Source organism: Coturnix japonica, chromosome 1 (genome assembly GCF_001577835.2).
Source record: "Coturnix japonica isolate 7356 chromosome 1, Coturnix japonica 2.1, whole genome shotgun sequence".
Classification (NCBI taxonomy): domain Eukaryota; kingdom Metazoa; phylum Chordata; class Aves; order Galliformes; family Phasianidae; genus Coturnix; species Coturnix japonica.
The window spans coordinates 37,026,453-37,041,721 of NC_029516.1; the positions used below are offsets into that span (position 1 = coordinate 37,026,453).

The following is a 15,269-nucleotide window of genomic DNA, read 5'->3' on the forward strand; positions in this document are numbered from 1 at the left end:
TAACAATGATAACTACGATTTTAAGGTTTTTCTCCCTAGAACTGACTTTGCTTACAAAGGAATTGATGTGTTTCTGTATTCTCTCCCTCTCACTACCAATCTAGTCAGTACTGAAATCTTCATTTGATATCCTCTGTTTTGAGAAAATAACACGTGAACATGCAAAGGTAAATAGCTGCGTATAAATAAGCATTTCATAATACAAGATAAAGATATAATCATAGATCCGTTGATAGCGGACTTATCAGAACCTCTTTCTCAAATTAGCCTTAGTACTGCAAATTGTGAATGTCAGCTATTATAAGGATTATAAGGATTTCCAACAGCACATCTCTACTCTAGGAAGGAAAAGATAAATGCCAGGCAGAGGAATTCTAGAGCTCTACAGGAAATCTGCAAGGTGTTCTGGATGAAATCAACAAACTGTTTGCAGAAGACTTAATCTCTAACGCTCAAATTAGGTACACATAAGATTTCATTACATGTCAGTTTTTAAAATCTAATGAACATAATTAAGGGATCTGAAAGGGATGCAAAGGACTGTTGGAATTCATGTGCAATAGTTTATTAGATTTGTGAAAACTGCAGTGGCTTTGAGTAAGCTGGAGTCTGCAGACAGAAACTTCAAAACTGAATTTTCTGAAGGATTCCATCCACAAACTTAATATCACTCCATTCCACTGAAATATGGAAAGATTAGTCACTGTTTTAGAAGTATTAGTGTGCAGATGATTTATATGTTGCCTAGCTATATTTTCAAAGATATTCCATATCCCGTGTCTTAAAATAGCTATCACTGATACCATGGCGACACAGGAAAACATTTCCAAGCAAAAGATCAAAGAGCTTGATTTCCTTTCCAAGGCATCTTTAGCTATTGCTGCACCAGGCACCTTTCCATGAATTTGTGACAGACCGAACTAGTGACTAAAACCCAGGTGTTTTCTATCAAAATTGGCCATGAGAAATATATGAAACTTGAGAAAACATTAACTAGGTAAGTTTTATGGACATTAAATGACAGCATTATGTATTTCAATTACAAGGGTATTTTTCGTGAGTAAATGCATAAAAAATATATTAAATTCTGAAACTATCTCACATTTACAATTTAGAGTGTGTGTGCACAGTAGGTGATTATAATTGAGAAAGCAAGGCTTACTATAATATGTAATAACTAAAGCATGCCATACATTCAGGTTCTGAAGAGACAAATGATTCTGTTTTCTGAAATGGTGGAACACTTCTATTTCCAGAGAAATCCCTTTTGGTGATGTGATTTTAAGGAAAAATATAATCTCAAGGAACTGTGAAATCTTTACCAAAGGAAGTTCTAGTCTTTCCCACAAAAGGAAAAAATCATTTTAAGTAGTTCCTTTCCTCTCTTCAAAGCAGTAGATATAGATTGAGATTCTGCTGTTTTACTGAGCACCATGGAAGAACTAAAATAACTTATTTTTCAGAGTGTTTCAGCAGGTCTTTGATTAATTTTATAGACTATCTATTAATTAGTTCTGTTCCCATTTGAGGAAAAGGTTAAAGAGATCTGAGATTAGAATTAAAGAAAAATAGAGATCTATGCAATTATTCTGAAAAGAACATACGGAATTACTTTTTACTTTTACAACTCATGAAAGAAAAACATCTTGTTTGCCTCTGCCTGTTATAGTACTGTATACCTAAGAAAGTTATCTGTTAATAACCTTTTTCTCTTCTGTCACTGTACGAAGCTCAGTTAAATTCTTTGTGCTCTTTCAAGGAGAAGCAGAATAATACCCTAACAATTTTACACTTTGAAATGGGGAAAGTGTATTGAGAACATAATATAAATGACACGGCTGAGAAGAAAACCTTTCACTTTTCTTATAATAACTATTAGCGTGACCAAGTGCAAAAAGATTAATCATACCCCGAGCACAGAAGAATTACTGAAGCTTTAACATTTTGGAAGCATGATTACATTCCTATTTGGATTCTAGTATTTGTAATATTGTTGGGATGTGTCACTGTATATTTTCTTCTGGTCAGAATAGTGTAGTTCCTTCCTGAGCTTGTTTAAGAACAGTCTGCATGTAGTGACAGCCTTTGTTTGTCAAGAGCAAAGAGCTTATGGGATCTGAACTAATGCCTGTTTCTCCAGTAATTATTAAGGACTCTAAGATGAGCTATGTGGAAATAAAATGGCATGAAAATAATGAACAACACATGTTTGATACACCACTTACTTCAATAACATCTGTAGGAATGTAATAATAGTCTTTCAAAAAATAATTATAAAATAATTGCTTACCTTTTTTTTTTTTAAAAAAAAAAAAAAGCATTGTTTTGACATAAAATCTTTTACACTGTGCATTAAATACCAACCTAGTCAAACAAACATGTTTTCATACCTGACAAGAAAGAGCAAATAGAAGGCATCTTTCAAATTGAAGTAAAACATGGAAAAGTTTCTTTAGAAAACAAAGGCCACTTTCAAATAGAAAACACTGGGAAACTTTCTCTCATGTTGAACTACAGTTTCTGTAGTTATTTCCCTTATATTACACAAATTTAGTGACAATTATTGTTTTTTTATGTCTCAGGTAACTGCCTTCTACACATCTTTGTTACATGTTCAACATAAATATACTCTAGTCCTTCAGTCTCCAGGCTACACAATTTCTAGTATATGAATTACTTCAGAAGAATTCCTTTAAGCAAAGTATTCTCGTGGAGTAATGCACGGTCAGGGCATTAGTGAGAAAAAATTAATATACAGTGTGACCTCCGAGTGCCAGTTCCAGCTTGAATTGGACAGGGTTTGTCATGTAGGAGACTCCGAATGCATTACAAGAGTATCATAGTATATCCATTCCTACAGCTATTTAGGCATAAGCTTATATTTTCTACAGCAAAATGTATCTTTTCTTCAGTAAGATAAATCATATATTTGCCAGCAGATGGGATGAGGAGAAGTGAAAGGAGGTAGAAAATGTAGTTCTGTTGATGTTACTGGCTACATTAAAAGGATAGTTATATATTTTAACTATGCATATATTGTACTTATTTCTCCTATTTTCCTAACGGGATTTAGGATACAAATTCTTGTAGTTTCTCAGATTTGTGTCATGCCTTGCTGAGTGCTATAAGAGATGTCCAGCGGTGCAAAAAGTCAGTAACTGGATGCAGTGGGAGACTTTTCTAAGTAAAGGAGGTAGGCAGGCCTAGAGTAAGAAGAAGATTTCACTGGTATTGAAAATCATCTCCCTTTTTTTTTTTTGGAGTTCATTAAAAGTAACTGTAGAATAATCTGTTTTCCAGTTTAAGAAAATGTTTTTTTACATATCAGAAAATTACAAAAAATATTTATTCACAGTATAAGCAGTTTATACAAAGGGTTATTCCTTTCACTACTACATTTTTAGGGTAGTTTATGGATTATTTTATCCTTTACTTCCATTTTATTTGAGTTATTAGAGATAAGTAATGTATTTATCAATAAAGACAAGCTTTTTTTGAACTAATTTAACTTACTTACAAATTAGGAGTAATTTTATTTTCCAGTTAATACACTGGAATTTGCATAACTGTAATGTTTTCAATGTTATATTTATAGTTTTGATTATTGAAATATAATGCTGTTTTTGTTAATAAATACTCAGGGGGTTTGGAAAATAACTAATGTCTTTTGAATCTTTATGTAAGTAGGCATAGCATAGTATTTAATATATGTAATGTATTTCCAAATCAGTGACTACTTTTTTTTTAATTCCCCTGATGTCTGAGTTAGATTTACAGTATACCTCAACATTAGAAGGAATTAGTTTCTTATTTCAGTTGTTGATTTTTAATATGGCTAGCGATAACTTCCTAGAATTAGGTAGCAGTTCTAAAAAACAGTATTTTAATACAGTGCTAGAAAAGAATTTGTTTTAATTTCCTTTCACACCTGCTAACCTCAATTTTTATGGCAGTTCTTGGGTTTGTTGATAGTACCAGAATGAACTGTTGTCTCCTGGGAAACCAGGCTTCTTCAGAGGACTACTTCTGAGCATGTCATCTCCATCCTCACTGCACTTTCATTTGTTTAGATTGTAAATTATTCAAGAATTTGCAAGTGGTAGAGAAACTGGAAAAGCAGGGATCCCTCCGTACCTTCATATGGCCCCTGCTGACATACCAGTGCTGACATAAAACTGTCAGTAACCATTTAGTCATTTTTCACTTGTTTTCCTTAAAGGCTTCCTTTCATGTTTCAGTAATATATTTCTATTATTAATCATGTTTTATTGTGTTCTGGCTAATAAAAACAAAAATCACTTTATCTGCAAGGAGCATTTTAATAAGAATATTTTAAAAGGAATCTTAGTAGTTTTCTTAAAAAAAGTTTAATAAAAAAACAGAAAATGGGAAATGGAAAACAGTGCTCATGTCAAATGAGCTCTGCTTGTATTTTCTTTAGATGTACACTTATACAAATGTTGGTTATATTTCTTGGAAGAAGAAGGGGATGCTCCTAAGGCTTTTTAGATTGGATTAGTCCACACGCAGCTTTTTGTGTGGACTAAGAATGATGAGTTGCTGAAACAGGTTGCCCACAGAACTTGTGGGCATCCCATTGCTGGAGGCATTTAAAGCCAGGTTGGATGGATCCTTGTGCAGTCTGGTCTGATGGGTGGAAACTCGGCCCACTGCAAGGCATTGGAACTGGTTTCTTTAAGGTTACTTCCACCCCAGGCCACTCTATGCACCATGCAGTTTGACCAGTTATCTAACACTCCTAAGGACACATTGATTTTCTAGCAACTTCAAGTAGTAAAGTAGGAATGACAAGACAAAGCACAAGAAATTAGAGTAGAAAGGATGTTTTAGTGCTGTCTGTTAAGATTGTTTGATCTTGACCATCAACATGTCCAGACTCAATTATTACCTCTTAGGTATTGCTCTTGGCTTTAGACAGCTGAAGAGCAGTTCTTAGTGCCAGCCTTGTGGATTCAGCCACATATGGGCTTTAGGTGCCATATCACATTACTCTTCTCTGTTTGTCTTTGGCGAGAATCCTGAAATGTTATTGGCCAACAAGTATATGATTAATATAGAGATTTTTCAATGTGCTTGGCAGTCTTTGTACAATTACCTCACACTGACAGCTGTGTCTGATCTTCAGTCAGTTGTGCTTTTTCTGTACAATTGGCACTCCTCTGTTCTAGTCATAAGTATTTTGTAGCTGCCCAAAAGTTATTCAAAATGGAGACATCACATACTGTTGATTTAAAAAAATAAAAAAATAAAAAAATAAATCTTTTTAGCTTTTTTTCCTTCCCTGATCACAGAATGGGGTGGTAGATCCTCCAGTGCATTGGATATGAGGTACAAAAATGCAGTTGAACTCCAGGTTTTACATGCTTTGAAACTGGTAAAATAAAAAAAAAAAAAAAAAATCAAAAAACCCTTCGGAAAACAACTCAGTGAACCAGTGAGAATTAAGCGTCTTCAATACTGAAATCACACACAGAAGTATAGGTGGAAACTGGGGAATTATACTTCATAACTGTAGTGGAATTTGTATGTTGGAGAGAAAAATTATGAACAAAGATGAGGCACTAACACATCCAGAAGAAGTCAACTGAAATAGATGTTAGTGTCAAAATAATAGCAGTTGTGAAGGAGATGTTACTTTTTTAATGGAATAAAACAAAAGATAAGAGCGTATAAAAAGGAAATAGAAGTTCTTTTAAGTGTATACATTGCTACATGCCATATTTTATATGAGCTGATACTGATCACACTTCATAAATAAATGGAGATGGAAATGTTTGTATGCAACACAATTTTTAACCGGTAACAGACAAAAATGTATTTAAGCATTCAAGTGTGACAAGATAATGCAGTGATAATTCTCTGAATGGTATTATTAGGTACTGGTAATAATACACCATCCTAAAATACATTCCAAAATCGAATATTAAATGTGAACATTTTAAAGCTTTAATGCCTTTCTGTATTGAAGTAAGTGCCAAAAAATCATAGGTGAAGTTCAATACAGAAAGTGCTTTCAGTCTTAATGGTGATTTGTAAGGTAAGTATAAGATAACTGCCACTAAAAACTACAGCGTGAGTGGTTTAGTACGGCACTAGCTGTGGGCGTACAATCAGCTTGACAGTACTAAGTAAATAGAACAAGATCTCATTCTCCTGCAGCTATGTTCTCATGCTGAAACACTTTAAGAAACTGGTGTTTCAATGCATTTCAGTAACAAATTGCCTAAGATAAAGTTTAGGAATGAAATAAGCATTGGTTATTTTTCTAAGGAGAATATAGTTTCTTAAACAAGAAACGATAGAGAGTAAAGTTGGAAATTCAGCCTGTATACTAAAAACATATTTTTGCCTTCTCTTTGCCATGTACTGTTTATAACCTGATGAACTCATTACCAGAAAGTAATTCTCATTGTTTTAACTATGTATATACTATAAAATCTTGAAATCTGAGAGTAGAAAAATTAAATACATTTCAAAAAAATCAGAATCCTCTATTTTATAGTGCTTTGCCACTTACCCTAATTTATTTGTATTGCTTTCATAAAGAACAGATGAAGAGTTTCAAAGCAGCTATTATAATCAATGTATACAATATGACAAAAGTGAAACAAAGCCCTGGTTTATTTATTCTTTCTCATTAATTATTCACTAACCGTTGGGATAGGCATTGTTTTGTTACAATATTTGGGTTGTTTCTGCCAGAATGAATTTAAGAATAGTTTTCAATGCGGTATTTCAGTAAAATTCTCTAGCAGAATGCAAATCAGAAAGCAGAGTAATTTGGATCAGTTAGGAACTGCAGGAGAGTAAAAAGATGAGAAGCGTAAATGCTAATATGTTTTCATGAGGCGATAACAAAGGAAAAAAAGTAAAAAACTGCATGACATTGTGGAGCCCTAGTTAAGCTTATTTGTGTTCTAACAGGAAAACCTATTAGTTCTGATGTTTCTTAGAAACTGTATTGTGTTAGAATTATGCGCTATGTAAATTTTAAATGTTAACATACTAGAAATAGTAGCGTGTTGCTCAGAGTTAAGATCTACGTAAGGCCTGATATGAAAAACAAATATTAATAAATAACATTCAGTGTTCTATATTTGGAAATCCTGTTCCCAACCTAGACTTAGCTATTTTGTTAAAAAATCCTCTAATAAATATCTTTTAAACACTGTTCACTGTAAAACTAAGAGCACTAGTGAGTCTTAGAATACAGTGAGAACAACAGTGAAGCTTACCTGACTTTTTTCTTCATTCAGACAAAATTAAATCACAATGAAAGAAGTCTAATAAAGATATACATTTATATATATATATATACATATATCTGCACACACTCACATATATATGCATATATACATACATTTGCTATGATTTCTAATTTTTTACTACCCAACATAAAGTCTCAATATCCCAGATGTCTGTATTTATTGTCTTCTTTTTCACGTGGAACTTAAATACAGTGGGGAAAAAGAAAACAAACCTCAAAATAGTACAGTTGCTCCAAATGGTCTCTGCCATTACTATTGCAGTATTCAAAGAGTTATTCAAGATGGAAGGAGGCTGAAATCTCTAAAAAATGTAACAGCATTTTTACTGGAGGTCTTACAGAAATGTCTAAATAATTAGAGGACGGAAAATAGCATATGACTTCTAGGAATGAGTTAAGAAATAAGAAATTCATTCTGACAGCATATTAAAAATGACTAGTAGCACTGAGTTCCCAGAAGTGGAAAATGGTAATCTGACTTACTTTGTAGAAAATGTAGTCCTATTCAGCTGATGATAAAATATGAGACTTTGCATTTATTCCGGTTTAAAATGTTTTACCTGGACTTTTGTATTTTCTTTTGCTAAACGGTGTTGAGTGAAAAAGTCCATAAATAATTTGCAGTTGTGTCTGGTATCTCGGTGTGTTTGCACTTGTTTCCCAAAGTGTTTAATTATCTCCTCCATAGGATTTAGAGTATATAGGAAAACAAACTCAAGACAGCTTCTCTCTATATAATATTCTTTTCAAGACCTATCTCATTTCTGCCTGTTAGACTAATGTGATAAATCAGCTGCACAAGGGTCAGTTGTGAAACATCCCTGTGGTTACAAGAAGAGTTAGTAAATCCATGGAGGGATTGCATAAGTTGTGCTAATGTTTCAAAGGATACTCTGATTTTTGCTTAAGATACATCAGATTTCTTTGTTTTCCAGAATACATGAAAAATCTGTAATGGCAAAAAAAAAGGAACCATCTGGAAAGTTCTTATTACAGTTCTTATTTGTGTATTTCACAGAACTACGGTTTTAAACTTTTATTTTTTTCCTTCTGTTTGGAGCTTTATATGTTTTTGTGTAGTCTATACTTTGTTTCACCCTGCTGTGTGTTACTGGGTGATTTTCATGAGTACAGCTCCTTACTTTTTGCAGATATATCCATTTTGTGGTGTCAGTAAAAAGTAATGAGCATCTTCAAGTTCCCTTAATCATGATTTGTGTAGGCTTCCATTGAACTATGCCATTCCAAAAAGATGAATTAGGATAAATCTTCCTATCGTGGTAACAATGCTGATTTAACTTTACCATGCCTTTTGTGTTCTTTTTCTCTGTATGTAATTAAAATTAAAATTATACCATGGCTTACAGAGTTACTTGTAGAACATAACAGATATTTTTTGCAGGGTTTTTTTTGTGGATGTAATATTTGACTTAGAGTTTAAGTCAGTTATTTAACTAACATGTTCCAGTATTATTCCTTAGTATAGCTTCCGTTCACCTCATCAAATAATTGCATTTTGTTAACCTTCCACAGAAAGAGAATTCTGTTCAGCTGGCTTCTTTACATTATGACATGATTTATTATTTGCTTCATGTATTGTTGATTGCTTGAGTTGTTTGCTGTGAAATCTTCCACAAAATACCTACATTTAAAATGTTTGAATCTTTATTATAGGGTTGTATACAACTTAGTACAATTTTGCATTGTTAGGTAGAAGCACAAGATGGTGAACAATGAGCTATGTAATAGTAAGCATATAAAAAGTAGTTAAAGGCATTAAAAGAATTTTCAGATCTGTGAAGTCTAGCTGATAAATGTAGACACTTTATAGGAATATATTTATCAACTTTTTTTTTTTAATCAACAATAGACTTGAGAGTGCATTGGATATGGAAAAACGAACTCAAGGCAATATTGTAGATATATGGCCAGCTTTGTAAGTAGACCAAAAATCCTAACTAACTTCATTGGTTTTACCATTCTTTCTCTAGGTAAAGTGAAACTTTCAAAAAAGAAGATCATGTTTTGTATCACCATCTTTTTAAAGATGTCATAAATTCTTCAGCATTATGCATGAGTCTATACATGAGTGTGTAAATTATAAGGGATAACTTGAAAAGATTGATGATTTTATCTTTCAAACTCAGTTTGCACATTTTTACTTTGAAATATTCTAACATACATATTAGAAAAGCTTATTAGTGTGACCGTTAAAATATGAACCATGGGAGTCATTTTTTGCTTTCCAAATATATATTTAATAAGATCTTATTACTATCCCTGTTGTAGGATCCCTGTTGTAGGAGCTTTATTCCATGTACTCAGTAATTAGACCTGAAGTTAAGTTACTTTTGATGTCTTCTCGTGAAGCATTTACAAATGCTTATATAGTCCTAGTGCTGGAACAAGCTGCAATCTGTTTTGTCAGATTTCATCTCCAGGTCTACAGGAACTTTCTTTCTCCTTCTGTTAATTATCCCACATTAAAGTTCAGTTCTTCAGTAGTGGTCCTTAAGCTGGTATAAGTTTCATAAGAAGCTTTTAGCCTTTGGGCTAAAAGGAGAGCAAAGCATAATTTTGCCTGCAGAAGATCACTTGCTCACTGCTACTCTCTAGAGATCAGTAGTCATTGGAGACTAGTGCTAGAAGAACTGACGATGTGGAATAGGGTTGTGTCCTTCATAGTTTCCTGATACCTTTTTTCTTTGCCTACCATTCACAAAATGAATTTTGCTTATGTGTTTGTATCCCCAGACTTCTGGTAAATTTGAAGAATCGTATTTCTGCTGTCCTTTTTTTTGACCCCATTAAATTGATTTACCTTTAAATGTGCTTGAGTCATCTCTATGCTAAAGAGCCAGGATCTTGGCCAATTTGTTGTAGAATTCTTTTGGTTTGTTTTGTTGGCTTTTTTTTTTTTTTTTTAAGGTAAGTAGAAATTCTTATTCAATGCTCTAAAAAATCAACTGACAAAACACTAATAAAAATTCTAAATGTTGTGGATTTCATCTACATTTTACACCTAGATATTATGAACACTTATCTGATAATAGTCTGAACTGCTTGTTTAGTTTTCCCACATTTTCTTTACTGTTAAACACAAAGAGTTTTGCTGTTATTCAAAATATTAATGATACTGAAACAAACCAAACACAGACTGTGATGCAAATGCTTCTCCGTGTTTTGAAGAAATAGCAAGAGCCTTTGCAGCTGCTCATTTCTGGAGGGCAAACATTCTGTCTCTCAGCAAAACACAGCCCTTCAGAACTGAAATGAAATAAACAAGTACACATTCTTTGTGATGTTAGAAGATGTTTATGGTAGAAGAGGAACCCAGTGAGAAGCAATACTGAAGTCCTGCTGTACTGAATGACTGCCTGCCTTACTTCTTATAACTCACAGGTTGTGCCAGGGGTATTTGCAAGTCCTACTCTTGTTCCTTAGAACTTTTTTTTAGTTGATTTTTTGCAAAAATGACCCAATTTAAAAATAAATAAATAAATAGTTTTGGAAAAGGGAAATTACTAGAAATTCATTATCAGCCAAAAACATCTGTTATGAGGAAAATCCATAGTTATAATACTAATGTTTCTTGGTACTGTACTGGAACAGTTAAGTGTTTCTACTGTCATCCATTAACTGTTCATTTTGCTCAATACATTGTTTACACTGTAAGGTAAAGAGTTCATGAAAGCTGTGCCTGTTTATTTATTTATTTATTTATTTATTCCCATTTTGCAGATTGCACCGAGGAAGTGTGGGGATTTCCCATGTGTCAGTACTTGAAGGACAAGGGCTGGTGCTGCGGTCGCAATGCTAGAATGTCAGCATGCTTGGTATGATTCCCCTTCTTTTTCCTACTGAGAGCTCTATCCAGATGTTACAGGATTCATTGTTTTTGGCTTCTAATCCAAGAGCCATGATTTTAATCCAAGACTTTGCAGAGTAACATCATTAATGTTGTAAGCATGATGAATTGTATCTAAAAAAATAGTACTGACCTTCCAGCATTATATATTTTATACTTGCTGAAGGCATGAAAAAAATGAGTATTGACAGAAATATATTTTAAGAATGGACAGAAAGGCCAAACCTTTGCTAAAACCTAAACAAGGTAACCCCTCAGGGTAATAGTTCCTGGCCAAGGACTTAGAGTGGAGCAAGGTAATTGTAGAAGGACTGCAATCAGTAACTCCCCTAACGCCTTCATGATTCATAATATTGAATGTTCAACTGCTTGAAACCTAAACAAACTTGCCTCTTCCAAAAGTGAGAAGAGCTCTAAAATCCATGTGGCTTAACAGACTGGAAATATCTTTTTAACACTGCACCAGGAGTTGCAGAGACCTAACTTTAGGAAGACAGAATGACGAACTGTTGTCTAATTTGAAAGAACAGATATGTATCAAAAATGTTGACCACTGTTTCAGTTAGAAGACTAATATCCTTGATTAGTTTTTAATTTCTTGTATCAAGATGAGTCATGTGTTCTGGTGAGCCTTTGCTGCTACCTTTTTACCTCTGTTAGAGAGAATAGTGTGGGCTAAGTAGTCAGTACAGGCTAACATATCAAGGTTATATAAATGCAAGCTAACATGATAATTTAATACTGTCAGATGAAAGTAAAGGAGGACAGTTAGTATTTCATTAGGCTTAAATGTGTTACCCTTGGCAAGGTTAAAAAAAAGTCTGTTTCTTTTAGCCATTATGTTGTAAAACCTTTATCATAAAAATACTTTCTAAAAGAGATTGCCTGTTTTCTTTTTATTGTTAGTGTAATACAATACCATTACTTCCTAGGCTGACCCATTAGTTGCTTTCTTTCCCATTCCTCTTCTTTTAGAAAGGGAAAGTTTGGGCCGTCTTTCAACAATGGTAGGAAGATAAATTTTGTAAGCAAATGACTCCGAAGAGATAGTACTGAACATGTCATATGTGTCTGTTTTAGAGTTCACAGAATTCACAGAAAATAGGCAGCTAAAAATTTCTTTTGTTTAAATCTTCACAAAGGCAAGGTCTTCTCCCATGCCACTAGATGCTTCTACTGTTACTACATTTGAAATTCCATGCTTGCATTTTTCATGACTAGGACACTCTGCCCCGTAGGAGGTAGAAAGGAGGTGGTGCCGTGCAGCTGGGCACCCACCTTCCCAGGGGCAATGGCTAGCTTGGATAAACTGAATCTGCTGAACAATGATAATATACCCACTGTTACAACATATGTTCATCATTTCATAGTGTTCAAATTGGTTAAAAGGCCAATGGACAAAAGGTCTGGACAAGATACTCTGATTTTTTAAATTTATTTACTCTTTGTACTAGAGTCTAAAAGTACTTAAAGGCATTGACCATCAAACTAATCTTGACTTTGAAGTAATTGATTAGAAAGTGAATTTCTTGCATTTCTGCAAAAATAGAAGGTATAAAACAAATATCTAATATTGTGTTTAAAATATTATATTGTAAATAAAGGATTATGCAATAATTATATACAACAATACGAAAAGAATTCTTAGAAATTCTTCTGGAAACCAAAAAAAGAAAGAAATTTTGCTCACATTTACTCCATACAGTTGGTTATCACTGCTTCTCCTATAAATAAACCAAAATAACGGGACTGAGCTGTTTATGATTCTGTAACAGTATTAACACTTTAAAGTGTGCAAGCTCATGTTATGCCACATCATTAATCTTTTAAAATGTCATATCCTCTGACTTTTATACAATGTGTTTATAAAATGTTCTGATAAAGAATAAACATATCAGCAATTTAATTCCTTCAACTTAAAGGCTTTGGAGCGAGTTGCAGTCGGCCAAATGGTAAGTCACACTGTTTATTTTAACCATTCTAAGATAAAATGTGTTTTTCCCCTTTAAATGCTCTTAATCCGTGACCTTTGATTGAACTTCTGAATTTCTGGAATCTAAAACACTAGCATACACTACATCAAATCCTGATAGATAGCATGTGTCATCATGAAATTGCATTTTTATTGCTGCAATTGTACCTAGTGAGTCAGTTTTCTCCTGATAATTACGAGTCTGAAAAAAAGGCTTAAAATTTAAGACATTAAGCTACTCTTCCTAACTTCTTGCACTATCTTTCAGCAAGTATATAAATTAAGTCCAAATGCCCTTCTGATATCTCTGGTTTGTATCACTCTATCCCGGTGTTATATCAACGAATGTAAAAATAGAAATTGTTATGACAAAAGCTTATATCTGTAAGAAACATCATCATTCTCATTTTTAATCTCTGTATTTTTTTTATCTGTGAATACTTTGAATTACTGTTGTGCGAGTTATCCTGTTTGGGATGGCAGACACCTACTGTGCAAATATTTAAAAAGACTGAGAACTCTCTTCTCTCTGTGTGTATTCCTGCTGTTCCCAGCCGTCTTTCATTGTGGAAGTGCTTTGCCATGAATTTTAGACTGGCAACTATTAACTACTTTTATGGAAACGGATCCTTTATACTTGAAGATACGAACTTCTAAGTGTATTCTGTTTTTATGAGCACAGTGCTTTCTGCATTGTTGAGACTACAGCATATGATAATTCAGCTAGGAAATTATTTATTTGTCTTTAGAACAGTTTAGGTAAATTGTTGTATTTATTTTGCAGAGTAGAATTTGGGTCATGATCCCTACATCTTTTCTCTGATCTTTTTCCCTCTGCTGGTTTTTGAACTTCTACTTCAGGCTTTGGGTTTCTTTTTTTTCTCAGGTTCAAGTTGTGTTAGAATCTGGCAATGGAAATTTAACTGGATTCAGGAATGTTAGTAAAATGTCCAGTTGTTATGACTGATATTAAGGAATGTAAACCAATAAGTAGTTAAGAAAGCCAATACTATTTTGGTTTATTTGGTTGGTTGGTTGGTTGGTTGGTTTTGTGTGGTTTTTTTTAACTCTGATATTAATTTCAATGCCAATTTTAAATCCTTTCTATTGATTTTTATTTTTATTTTTTTTATTTTTATTTTTATTTTTTTCCAGCTGCCTACAGAATCATTGTTTTATCGAGCTGTTCTTCAGGTTATTATAGAAGAAACTTATGGTGTCACCAAAAGGTAGGAAGCTCTAAATTCAGGAAATACGAAACAAGATCTGATTTTCTGTCATCCCTGTTCAGTATTTCTTAAGAAGCAGGTTTGCTTCAGTCTCAGACTGAAGATGTTTATTGGTATTAAAAAAAAAGGATACATTTGTTCCTTCTGTACATCACATTTGTTCCTACGTCCTCATCACAACTGTATTACCCTTCCTTTACCTTTAGCTGAAATAGGTCCTCCTTGGTACCGGGTTCATTATTAAAATCTGTCTTCAACAGCAAAGCAACAGCAAATGTGTAAAAAGTTTATGCAGCCTTAAACTGCCCTGTGATTCAGAAATCTTGGCAGCTTTAATACTGCAGATGATAAAAAGACATTTCCTTTTGTCCTGAGAAAAATGACCATTGGCTAACGTGGCTGTGAAGGACTACTTACTGCCTATGTCTGCATCAGCAAGTGATGTGCCCATGGACGATGGGATTTGGCAAGTTAGTGCTATGATCTTGACATCTTCACTAAACACTTTTGTGGAGCTGCAGTCTGGATTAACTTCTATCTCATTATGTGGGACGTATGCTCATTAGCATTTGGTGCACATCCAGAACCACAACTTCCAATTTAATTTAATTTTGGAGCTCTGATCCTATTCTACAGAGCAAACCATGTTATGGGAGGTGAGCAAACCCCAAAAGTCACTTGGGAAATATACTTCTGATCTAAAATAAATGCTAATGCAGATACTCCCAAGTCCCAAGCAAAGTGGGGCGCCAAACAGCTAGCCCTTCAGAAGGTCAAACTCCTGAAAGAAGAAATACTTTTTTATTTTAAAATTACCTAAAAGTCAACCCATAAAATCATTGCTGATAAAGTGTGAAAAAAATAATAAAAGTCGGAGATGATAGTGTACTTCATTTTTAAGAGGAAGCGTAA

General features: G+C 33.6%; 1 protein-coding gene across 5 annotated transcripts in view; it reads left to right on the forward strand.

Moving 5' to 3' along the window:
• METTL25 (methyltransferase like 25) overlaps positions 1 to 15,269 on the forward strand; it is a 66,125-nt gene that overhangs the window by 23,524 nt on the left and 27,332 nt on the right. For all 5 annotated transcript variants that reach the window (XR_001553892.2, XM_015857441.2, XM_032443748.1 and 2 more), the window contains 3 exons: positions 11,030 to 11,124; positions 13,079 to 13,108; positions 14,284 to 14,357. Coding sequence is in view for 4 of the 5 variants with exons in the window: in XM_015857441.2 (XP_015712927.1) it covers positions 11,030 to 11,124; positions 13,079 to 13,108; positions 14,284 to 14,357 (199 nt within the window). In the remaining variant the exon portion in view is untranslated. The remainder of the gene's footprint in view (positions 1 to 11,029; positions 11,125 to 13,078; positions 13,109 to 14,283; positions 14,358 to 15,269) is intronic.